This window comes from Echinops telfairi, unplaced genomic scaffold, assembly GCF_000313985.2.
Source record: "Echinops telfairi isolate 266 unplaced genomic scaffold, ASM31398v2 ScPeMD7_7457;HRSCAF=8495, whole genome shotgun sequence".
Classification (NCBI taxonomy): Eukaryota; Metazoa; Chordata; class Mammalia; order Afrosoricida; family Tenrecidae; genus Echinops; species Echinops telfairi.
In genome coordinates, this window is record NW_022111357.1 from 32,176,319 (window position 1) to 32,189,144 (window position 12,826).

Below are 12,826 nucleotides of genomic sequence, written 5' to 3' on the forward strand. Positions count from 1 at the left end.
CACACACACACACACACACACACTGTTATGGGGTCAATATGTATACTTATTCTCAAAAGAGGTAGGCTTAATTTCTCTCATCTAGACTTTGTTGGTTAAAATCACCAAAACTTCTCAGTACTCAGTTTCCCTCACTGCAAAAAAACCACAAAAACTTGCAGAATGTGACCAAGACATATCAGATCCAGGATTCGGGGGATGAAGGAGAGGTGTCTGGCGTGTCGTGGCTCTGAGACGTTGCCATGCACCAACGTAGTGCTGAGCTGGCTCTCCCCCAGGCTGTGGCAGAGGTGCAGACCCCTGGAGAGCAGCCAGCTTTACTGACTCCGTGTCTTCCCCGCTGACTCCTCGCTCTCTTTGCATGGTTTTGTCTTGCAGCCTCTTACCATAGCCTGTGCTGTTTTCTGGCCAGGGAGACCGAATCTGTGGTGTTGTCAGTCGGGTGAGTCGCTGGACAGAGTGGGCTGGGTTGGGTTGGGTGAGAGAGAGGCAGAGGCGAGGAACAGATCGTCTGCCCAACAGAGGGGCCTCTCCGGGCCATCAGAGAGGCCCTTGCACCTGCATCCCCAGACACAGGTACATACTGTTCACAGTAGCCGAAACCTGGGACCCACTCAAGAGCCCATCCACAGGACAGTGAACGAAGAAACCACGACACGTTGGATATCACACAACCACTGAAACATTACGCGGTCGTTAAGATAAATGAACTAGAGGGTGCACCATAATGTGACTGAATTACCCAGATGCCTTCACATCCATTATTCATGTGCTCCATAAAGTTTTCCATGGGGGATTTTTTTTAAAGTAGATCACCAGATCTTTCTTCCAAGGTGCTTGTAGGTGGAGTCAAACATCCAATTAATTCCAAGTGCATTTACTGTTTTCATTACCGAGGAACTTTGAACGAATCTTAGCAGAATCCAATAGAGTAAAAAGAACTAATTACATAAAAATCACATTCAACCAATATAATTCGACCAGTAAATACATTCAACCAGTAAAAATACTAAAATAAATAAAGCAGTGCTGTTAGAGAATGCACGTGGTATGGTTGAGTCAGTCGTCAGCACACACACAACAGAAGGAAACTACCCAGTCGGGTGCCAGCCTCCTAATTGTTAGGTTTGATCCCATTTCTGCAGCCTCTGTGTTGACCCATCTCAATGAGGGTCTTCGTTTTTGCGGACCCTCTACCTTTTTCTCCCCCAAACCATTTTATTAGGAGTAATCCAAACAGCATACCATTCCAGAGTTCAATCACATCAATTGTACAATTGTTGCCGAAATCAGTTTCAAAACATTTCTTCCTCTTGAACTCCTTGATATCAACTCCCACTTACCACCTCCCCCCAACTTTGTAACCCTCAGAGACCCTTGTTCTAGTGGTTGTCACTCTAGATTCATCTCCCCTGGGTTTCATATACCGAGAAACACAGCAAACACATAACAAAGATTCAAGAAGGCTACCTACAATGAAGAAATCAACAGATAAACCCCAATATGAAAGAAAGAAAATAGTAAAACCAGATCCTAGCTCCAAGCTGAGAATCAATAGTTCTTATGGCATGATCCTGCTTGATACTCTCCCTCAAGAAAGAAACACAGAATATATGGGTGCTACAGCAAAGTGTGCTGAAAATATCAGATGGTGCCCAGCTATCAGAAATAAAGTCTGGGGTCTTAAAGGCTTGTTTGTAGACAAGCAAGCTTCTAAGTGAGACATTAACTAAACCCACATGGAAGAAGCACACCAACAGCTGTGATTGTAAATTATATAATCCAAATTCAAAGAAGGGGATGGCGTCAGAGTCTAGATTGTGAGGTTCTGGTGTGCAGTGATTTCCCTCTAACCATAACAGAGGGATGGGAATATCCTGGTTATCAGACAGAGAGTCTTGGAGAGACAGCGGTCAGAGATTAAAATGACAACTCGACTTGAATGGCTAAAATGTTGTCACGTGATCTCCCCTCTGATACACTTTGGGTCAGTCTGACCTTATAACAAGCATCCTGTGATTTCCTTTGTCTCTCATGGTAAAATGTCCAAAGTACTTGAGAGAAAGTCTCACCATCCTTGCTCCTTAGCAGCATTCCAGCCGTCCTCCCACCAAGACAGTTCTGTCTGTCAATTTGTCCTGTGGTGTCTTGTGTGGTTCTGTGATGCCGGAAGCGATATCACCGAAATTTCAAATGCTAGCAGGGACACCCAGCGTGAGCCGGTTTCAGAGTTGCTTCCAGACTCAGAACAGTTGATGAAGAAGGGCCCTGTTCCTCACCTGGGAGCAGGTAGCCCCTGAGAACCTCAGTCACAACTTAGGAACATCGCCAGCTAGTGAAGGTCTAGACAGAGCATGTGGGTGGCCCTGGGGTTAGACAGCACTTGAATGGGACTGCGGGGCACTGCTTTCTCAAAGGACAGTTGACCATGGTGGTGTTCTTCCGGCAGTTCACGCCAATTTAAATATCCCTTTTTTTTCCAACCAACAACCTACTTACCTTGTATCAAATCTTTTTCCGTCTCCCTTAGTCACTGTGCAGCTTGGCCATGTGTATGAAGCAATGGAGAACGCCATGGCTCGGGTCAGGCCCACCTTAGTCCTCAAAGTGACAGCCTTGCTCTTCAAACATGGTCAAGAGGCTTTTGTTGCAGATCTGCCCACTGCAATACAGTTTGAGATCTTGGCTGCTGTTTCCATGAATATTGATTGTTAAATGAAATCCTTGACAAAATCAGATTTTCCTCCATTTATTATGATGTCTTTGGATCCAGTCGTGAAGATTCTTGTCGTTTTTATGGGGGAGGCAACCCAGATTGAAGACTGTGGTGGTTTGTCTGCATCATTCGGTGCTCCCAGTCCCTTTGTTTTCAGCAGGCAGGGTTGTGTCATCAGCATTTCACAGGTTGTTCCTGATGTCGCATTCTTCATCACATAGTCCAGCTTCTCTGGTTATGTATGCAGTATTCACAATGAATAAGGGTGCTGATACAACACACATCTTTCCTGCTTTTGAACCACGCAGCATCTACTTGCTTTATCCAATAGCTGTCTATTAGTCTATTGACAGTTTCTGCATGAGCATAATTCATTGTTCAGGAATTCCATTCTTTACATAAAGAGTTTTTAGTTTTATAATCCACACAGGTGAATGTATTTGCATAGTCAATAAAAAGTAAGCAAACATTTTTTGGGACTTTCTGCTTTCAGCCAAGATTCATCTGGCAGCAATGATATCTTTTGTTCTAAATCCTCTTTGAATCCTGCTTGAATTTCTGGTTGTTACTTGTTGTAATGCTTCAATGTCTTTGAATTGTAGTCAGCAAATTTTAAGAAATGTTGGGGAAAGGGAAAAAAAAGCCTTTAAGACCCCAGATTCTGTTTTTTTCTGATAGCCAAGCACCATCTAATTCCTTCACCACACTTTGCTATAGCACCCATATGTTTTGTCCTTCCTTTACAAGGGGGAGTATTGAGCAGGACCATGTCATAAGAACTAATTCTTAGATTGGAGCTAGGATTAAGTGGGAGCCTGTGTTAGTCTGGATAGACTAGAGAAACAAATCCATGGATACACATGTGCATATAAGAAAGAGATTTATATACAAGAGCAACTGAACATTGAGAAACCATCCCAGCCCAGTCCAGATCAAGTCCATAAGTCTGATACTAGCCCATATTCCCGATATCAATCCATAAAGTCCTCCTTAGACTCACGAAACACACGCAATGATGTCCAATGCGGAAGATCACAGGCCAGTGGGTAGAAAGTCTTTGGATCCAGTGTCATTGGAAACATCTCAGCGCTGGCAGGGATCTCTCTGTGGCTTTTCCAGCTTCCGAGGTCTGGTTGTGTCCATCTGGCTTGTCTTCTGCAATGTCTCCCAGGGAGTAGCAGAGAGAGAGAGGTGTCTTTCATCTCCAAGGAGGAAGCACCAGATTTCCCAGAATTCGCAGGAGAAGGTCATGCCCACACAGAAGTCTCATGGGCTATCTCCAGATTGACAACCTAGACTCCACCCCTACACTCTTAATCCTTAAATTGACACCAGATTAGGTGACTTCCACAGAGCCCAAAATCCATTGCTGAATCTACACTTTTTTAAAATCTCCCTCTGGTTCGCCTTAGAGACATTCTTGTTAATTTAGGTTAAAAGATATTATTGACCTTCTCTGGGAGCTTAAGGATCTTCTTTTTATAGTGCCATTGATAACTCCATAGTACTCACTTGAAAACACTATTGAGAGGGGGAGATTGAACAAGAGTAGGCTGCAACATATCACAAAATATGGATTATTCACTTGTACAGAATATATATGTAACTGGACACTTTGTACAAACAATGAGAGCTGGTGATCAGGCAAAACTTAGAATAATGTTCACTGTCAATGTCAGGCACAGCTCTGCCAGAATAATACATGTCTTAATACAGCAAGTAGGGCATTGAAGTAATAAGTAAATGTTTGTCCACCTAACACAGTTCAATACTCTTGGTAGAGCGGTCTTCTGCTTCTTCACACACAGTGTGGTTTTGGTCCTAAGTCCTCAGGTTACAGGTGTGTTTGAAGTAGAGCCTATTTCACCTAGTGGGATTTCCATATCGCATCTCTTTGTATAGCCTTTGGAGTGTGTTGTGCACTTTGAAGATCCAGGGTTCAATGTCCCCAGTGTTCTATGGCACATGGAATTGGTCCTCGGGGTGTGTACAGAAACTCGTACCTATGTGGCTTATTAGGAGTGTAGGACCAGACATGCTCCCCAGTTAGGGTCTTATAAAGTATTGTTAGTCATTTTTTCCCCAACTAGGAAGTTAGTCCTCCCCCTTTTTCTACCAAGAGGAAAGCACTTCTCTCCTCCAAGATGTACATGTTCCCTTTCTCACTCTTGACTTGATTTTTCCATCAATGTCCCCCATCACTCGGGCAGGTCTGTCTGCCAGTCAGGGGAAATGTCAACATACCTTTGCATGGCAGCCACTAAGCAGTCATCCTCCCTTCCCCCTCTCTTGAAAGTCTTGTCCCAGTTGACATGAGGATACCACTGCCAAAGTGACCTTCAAGGTACACACAGAGAAAGGATAGTTCATGGGTCATGGGCAGCAACCAGGCTTTCTACCAAGCTGCCTGGCCGACCTGGACAATAGACTGGATGGCCTGAAAGCCTGAGGCTGCTCCCATCCTGGGGCTCGTCCTTACAGCAGTGGACTCATACGGTATTTGTCCTTTGTGATTGACCAACTTCACGTAGCATAATGGCTTCCAGATGCCTGGTTTTTCATGGATGCATAGTATTCCTTTGTGTTATATACCATTTTTTGTTTTGTTTTGTTTTTGCTTTAGCTGTTATTTGGGAATGATGATTCTGTAGATGCTTACTGTGATATTAAAAATATCTAATTAATTAATTATGTGGACCATACAAGACCTGGCATTGAAAGTGTCTGAAGACATAACTGTGTCAGCTGAGGTCCTTTGAAAACATAAAAGTAGACAGGGACCTACGGAGCGAAAAGAAGGAGCAGTGGGCCCATGTCCTAGGATTCTGGTTACTACTCCAAGACTCACACCTCACTGGGAGTTGAAGATTTTGTCTTCACAGTTAGCCCCACCTCTTGCCTCCTACCCATACATACACACCTTGGCTGTCCCTGACTGAGCAGATAATACTGCTGTGTGACCTAACACAAAACATTTAGCTTCTCTGGTCTCGCTGATGAGAGGGAAGAAGATAACATCTTCCAAGTCCTCATCTACGTTCCGGGCTTACCCTTGTGTCTGAACGTTCCTCATTGGAGTTGCCTTCAGACTCCACATCTCCCAAGGTCAGTGTGATGATAAACAAAAACACCACCAACCCCTGCATTCATACTTGGTAGGAAATGTCTCATTAATATTATTATTACAGGTTGCTGAAATGAGCTGGCACAAGGGACAAGCAAGCGAAGTTGTGTTTGTTTTCATTTTATTATGGAAGAAACAGAACTGAGAGTGTTGCCATTTTCATCATTTTTTAAGGGTGCGAGTCAGTGACATTTGCTACATTTGGAAATAACAGGTGCCAGGAGTCCTGGTGGCACATTGGCTAATCACTTGGTCAAGTACAGGGTCAGGGAGAAAGCGGAAGAGACCCTAGAGCAGATGACTTGGCCCAGGAGCTGCAACAATGGGCTCAAACATGACACTCGTTAGAGGACCAGGTATTGTTCTGTTCTGCTGTACATAGGGCCGCTACGACCCAGAGCCAACTTAATAACATCTGAAAACAACCACACAGACGTAACCACTATCCATTTGTAAACCCTTTTCATCACCTGGAACAGAACGGGTTTGTTTAAGGGCAACTGGTATAACCCAGTTCACCAAGACCGTGTGCCACTTGGATGACTAGTGACTGCATTCTTGAATGGCCACTTAACGTGCAGCCATCGGTCTCTCCCTGACTGGAGGAAAGAAACTTGAAGACATGGTGGAACAAGGAGGGCAGTGAACGAGAGGCTCAGGTCCACGTGAGCCTCTACCGCCCTGGGATCAGAAAGTCTACAACGGTGCCCGGCTGCCACTACTACTTGCTCTTCAAGGGATCACATTAGAAGATCCTACAGAGAGTGAGCCAAAAATATGGAACAAAATTCAACAATCATAAAAAAGATAAGGCAGACTGGTCAGATAGAGAATCTAAGACGATGACCCTTAGTCACCCGTAATGCATGGAAATGAATTCACCTCCATGGCTCAATTTTCAGCCAAACAATAGACGGGTCTGTAAGGAAAACATTAGCACTGGCGAGGGGTGTATGTGCATATGTTAGGGTAATCACCTATTTGAGATCCAACGGGCAGTATTTGTCAAGGACAAAGTTTAGAAGGGTTAGTGAGGAAATGGTATGGGGTCACCACTGACTTCTCTAAGGGAAGAAAAATCCACCCCCACAGCAGCCCAATTCCCATGAGGCATGTCTTCGCCGTCCAATCTTCTTTATCCTACTCTGACACCAACCGTCCCTCTCATGGCCCTCTAGCTCTCTGTTGTGCTCAATCATTTATGGCAATAGCCACAAAGAACTCCCAGACAATAGAGTGCTCTGATCATGGGATTTAATAGAGAAGCAAGTCGGTATCAGAAAGGTAAGGCTGCAATTCTTTTGTCCACAGAATGCTTCTTACCTGTTCCTACTGTCCTGCTTGGGCAAGTGTTACAAAGCTCCTGTAGCCCTACTAACAACCTAAAGGGCACCCTACTCTGCAAGCCACCTCACTCTCCTGCCTGGTGCTGTTGTTAAGCACTCCTCCGCACCAGGAGCTCAGCTCGGCTCAGCTCAGGGGTCCCCTCCGGTAGCCCTCATGGGAGTGCCTGTTCTTTCTGAGACGGCTCTGAGTAAAGCTGACTAATCCCCTCGTGAGAGTCTTCCACAACGAACTCATCTGCCTCCACCCCGTCATTTGGTGAGAGTTACAGCAGCCTACATAGATAGCAGACCCCTACCAAATAATTTCTCTTCGGTGCAATTAGGAAAGGAGGATTGGAAATAGGGAACCCTGGGAGGCAGTGGGATGTGGGGGGTTCAAACAAAGACATGGTATCAACTGTGTATAGATTGTTGAAAGGAAACCTGAACAGTGTTGTAAACCTTCACCCAACCCATAATTTAATTTTTTTTTATTTCAAAAGGAAAAGTCGGATTTTTTTTTTTAAGTCGGATTTTTAAAGTTGAATCTGACTTATGGTGATCTCATATGTACTTAAAAAACGAGAAGGAAGGGAAGGAAGGGAGCTCCCTCTGAGAATAATTCCCCTGCCCCCTCAGCCCTTGGTGACCACTAGGAACGTTTGGAATCTATAGATTTGCCTATTTTAGACAGTTCATGTAGGAATTTGCCCTTTTGTCTTTTCTTGTGTCTTTTCTTACGTCTGGCTTATTTCACTCAGCACAATGTCTTCACGATTCGTTTATGTTGTAGCATTTATCAGAACATCTTTTCTCTGGACGGTTAAATAATACTTCTGTCTGCAGATACCACATTGTTTAGCCATCCACCTGTTCATGACACTTGAGATGTTTATATAGTTCAGAGTGGAATTGCTGGGTGTTATGGTAACTCTGCAGGGAAAAACACAGCTTGATGGAGTGGCTGATGGCATTCAAAGGGCAGGTAAGTGGCTTCAGGTTGTCAGAGGACGGAGATGAAGCAGTATGTCTGGGAGAAGACTCCTTGAGAGGAGCTAAAAAAAGAAATGTTTAGGTTCTGGACCCTCCCGGCCCTGATTCTAACATTACACCCATCAGCCTCAGCACAGGGCCCCCTACCCGCTGACTGGCGACCATAGGTAGGGATGTGCTGTGGGTGCACAGGGAAGAGAACAGGAACGCATGGAGGGCATGGCTCCCTTTTTCTGAGAGGTGAGTGAGTGCTCTTGCTCAAAGAGTAAGCACATGACCTTTGTTATTTCTCTTTTTATGTCAGGTTCATATATTCAGCATGTGGGTGAGGAGCACTCACCTAGAAGTAGAAGCTGAAGCACGTGCTTGCTGCTACCAGGAGCTAGAGCCACCTCCGAGCAAGGACCCGCACATGTAGCACGAGGACCTCATATGTTGCCTGGGCTTCGATGTGAACCCAGCTTAATACTATTGACCTATTCATCCATACATGGTTCATGGAGGGAATGTTGAGAAGTTACAAATTGTCCCATCAAGCCCTCTATTTAAAATCGATGACTTTGAGCAACCTTGGAAAGGTTCTCTAGTCAAGGGCTAGAGAAGACCGTGACTTTCAAAGTGGCTTCCTTAGTGCACTAAGTCTTTAGTCGTAGCTGTGGAGGCCCGGGAAGATGAAGACAGTCAGCACTCAGCCCTTCATTCTTGGATAGAGGCAGAACAATTACACTTTGGCATTTTACGCAGTAGGGCCCCTTCTGTTATTTCAATAGAGAAAAGAACTTTTGTTGTCCTAACAACATTTGAAAACCTCTAGACCAAGATTTCTTTTTGAGATTTATAAAGTATATCATTAAACTGTTTAATGAAAATAGCGGTGTTCTAGAGGTGAGGACTAGTATGCAACTGTAAGGTAGGTACATGTAAAATAGTTCAAAACATTAGAAGGTATACAATAACAAGTGATTATTGCCAACTCTAGAAACACCTGTCTAAAATACAACAAAGAAACATATCCATCGTTACATTAAATGTAAATCACTAAAACATTTCCATTCAAAGGCAGAGATTGTCTAACTTCAGAGAAAATCCAACTCATTTTAAATCTATCTTAAGTTATAGGTTAAAAACAAAAAGATGAAAAATATGGAAGTACTAGTCACCAGGGAGTTGAAGTGATAATGATAATACAAACCAACATTCTTCTCTGATAAGGTTTCTTTCCCAAGTGTCCAGTTCTTCCATTATTAGACTAAGATCTTATCTTCCCTTACCATTTCTTCCAAACCAAATAGTACAGGTCTTATGTCTTTCTTGGTGCTTTTGAGTGACCAAATGTAAGGAAAGAAGCACCAATGTACGGACAACCTCGAATAGAGAAGTATGACCTCAGTAAACTTTTTAAAACGGTTTAATCCAAGCAGATTAGCCAAGCTGTTCTTTTTAAAAATGCAAACATTTTCTATTACCTGAATCTCGATTCAAGCATTTTAACATTTTTTTAAGTTCATCTTAAAGTTCCTGCTCCTTGCCCTTTTACTCCCGGAAGGAGGGACCTTTGGGGACTTTTCACACCACTTTCAACTAACTTCCCCTTCGTAAGCTTCTCATCAGTCACGTACAGGCGTCTCCCTCGGTTGAGGAGACCGTGCCTGCCTCCCGCCTGGTGGAAACAACCCAGACTCACTGCCAGCAAGTTGATGCTGACTGGTCATGAGTCGGCAGAGCACAGCTGCCCGTGTGGCTTTCTGAGACTGTGAAGTAGTTACGGGAGCAGAAAGCCTTGGCATTCTCGAGGGGGAGCAGCTGGCCATTTTGAATCGCTAATCCCTGGTTAGTAGCCCAGCCTGGAGCCCATGATGTCCATACCGCCCTAGCTCACCTTTTCCACGTCTTTATTTTTGGATCATCTTCCAACTCCTCCTCTAGTCCTCTGTCAAAGAAACAAAGGCCACTCTTTGGAGTCATGGGATAAGAAGCCTTTGCTATTTAAAACTTCTGAAACAAGAAACTTCTCTTTGATTTGAACTTTTCCTTTCTTTATTTTTAAGATTTTTTTTTAGTGGGGGCTTTTACAGCTCTTATGACAATCCATACATCAATTGCGTCAAGCATATTTGTACATATGGTGCCATCATTCTTTCCTAGATGTTTACTGTCTATCGAGCCCTTGGTATCAGCTCCTCTTATTTCCCTCCCTCCCCCCACCACATCCTCGTGACCCCTTGATAAATTATAAATTATTATTATTTGCATACCTTACACCAACTGTTGTCTCCCTTCCCCCACGGTTTCTTTTGTTCATCCCCCTGAAAGGAGGTGTGGTGGGATGTGGTTATGTGTCCATCGTTGCGATAGGCTCTCCCTTTCCCTCCTCTCCCCACCGTCCCCCTACCCTTCTGGTAGCGCTACTCCATTCCTGTTTGGACAATGGAGCTGGCGGTGGCTTCTTTGACCCTTTCTGTAATCACAGATGGGTTTGTTGTTATTGGGTTGTTAATCGTTTTATTGGGGACTCTTACATTTCTTATCACAATCCATCCATCCAACCTTTGTGTCAAGCACACTTGTACATATGTTGCCATCATCATTCTCAAAACATTTTCCTTCTACTTGAGCCTTTGGTAACGGCTCATTTTGCAGGTGGCTTTGCATCCTTCATAAAAAGCTGTCCCGTGGTCTAATCTGGCACGGAGTTTCTAGATACATGGGAAGCAGACCGAGCCTAGCTGGGGAAGTAAAGAATCCCTGTGTGTCTGAGGAAAGACAACCCCCTCTCTTTCTCATGGGGGTGGGCAATAAAAATACCTACACCATTGGACTGTTGTGAGAATCTAATCAGATGCAGAGCGCTGGGGATCTGAGGGCCCAGTTCAAACAGTATCCCCACAACCCTCACCCACCTCAGTCTGATTGTGCTTTCTGCTTCCGCCTCAGGTACCGTTTGTATCCAGACTCTTTTGGGATGGTGATGGCAGAAGACTGCTACGCTGCCTCCGTTCACTTCCTGAGAAATCTTCAAACTTATGGGGTCGACCCTTCCCTCGTTCTGGTCGGGGGAGAAAGCATTGGTGGTACCTTTGTAGGTTATGTCTGCCGGAAATTGTTGGCAAGGTCGGATCTTCCCCGCATCCGAGCGCAGATCATGATCTGCCCCTTTCTCCAGGCGATCAATCTTCAGCTGCCATCCCATCAGCGCTACAAAAACGTCCCGTTCCTCACTCAGACGCTCATGCTGACGTGTCTGTGTGATTGCATGTCCATCAACCACTCCTGGTGGGATGCCATGCTGAATGGTTCCTTTAGGTCCCCGGAGCTCTGGAAGAAATACCAAAAGTGGCTCAGTGCAGACAACATACCCAAGAAATTCAAACCAAGCAACTACCGACCACCTGTTTCGGCCCCTTTTCATGAGGCAGCCTTTCTGGAGACAGGGCTTCTTTTCGATCAACGCTTCTCACCCTTACTAGCTAATGATGAGGTAGTGGCTAGGTTACCTCCGGCCTTCTTGTTGAGCTGTGAGAACGACATTTTCCGGGATGACGCCCTGCTCTACAAGAAGAGGCTGGAGGACCTGAGGGTCCCTGTGGTCTCCTACCATGTGGAGGATGGTTTCCACGGAGCCCTCCTCTTCTTTGATAAGAAGTGTTTCTCTTTCCCGTGTTCCCGGAGAATTGTGAATGCTGTCGCCAGTTACATAAGGGGCATCCAGTAGTGACCCTTGGAGCATGAATTGGGTGCAGCAAGTGTGGAAATCCTTCCATAAACTGGGTCCCTGGTGAGTTTGATTTTATTGATTGGGGAGATGTCAACCCTTCCACACTTGGCCCTGGCAGAGAAGATAAGAAGTGGGCTAAGCTAAGACAAAGATCCGCTTTGTACTCAAGAAAGCCCCAAATATCTCTGATGCCCCTTTCAGGCAATGACAATACCTAATTCTGAACCTAGCAACCTTCTATCACATGAAGGAAATACCAAAGAGATTGGGGGTTTGTTATTTTTCTTAAAGTCCTAGTGCAGGAAATCTATGCCGAATAAATGTCACCAACTGGGCATAGTGTCTCTCCATAGAGACCTCTATTTCTTACTAGCCAGCTATTTGTTGCTCCAATCATCTATTACAGTTAATGACTATATTAAAATATTCAAGCTCAAATTACTGTGATTTTGGTCTCTTGGTTATATGCTGACTGATACAGAATTGGAACCAGAAGTGGGGTGATTCCAAGAGCTAGAACTGTAAAGATGGGATTTTTTTGTTTTGTTTTGTTAGTTAGGTCATATCTTTGAATATGATTTTGAGCTCCTTGGTAACTGGAAATGAGATGCTAGTGGCGATGTCAAGCAGTCACATCCCAGTCGCGCTATCACTGGTGGCTGGCTCTGATAAGGGATCAACTGAAGCACACATGTCGGGAGCCCGGCTGGGTACTACCGTTTGCATTAGGCTAGTGACAATGACTATAGACTAGGGCGTGGGGTGGATTTCTCAAATGCTCGCAAACACTTCCAGAAAAACAAAACAACAGCAATAAAACATCAAACCCAGACACTGTATCTCTTTGCTCAAAATCACAACCTGGGAACCTGAGAGTCGCTGTGACAACCTTAAAACAACCTTTCCATTCTGGTAGCCATAGATCTGATATTGCTGAAACTCAAACACAGACT

The 12,826-nt window shown here is 44.6% G+C and overlaps 1 protein-coding gene across 1 annotated transcript in view; it reads left to right on the forward strand.

Annotated features, from left to right (window-relative positions):
* Window positions 1-11,870, forward strand: part of LOC101661722 (arylacetamide deacetylase-like 4) — a 31,504-nt gene extending 19,634 nt beyond the window's left edge. The window contains exons 3-4 of the mRNA XM_004705420.1: window positions 379-442; window positions 11,093-11,870. Of these exons, the coding sequence (XP_004705477.1) occupies window positions 379-442; window positions 11,093-11,870 (842 nt within the window). The remainder of the gene's footprint in view (window positions 1-378; window positions 443-11,092) is intronic.
* Window positions 11,871-12,826: the final 956 nt, after the last annotated feature.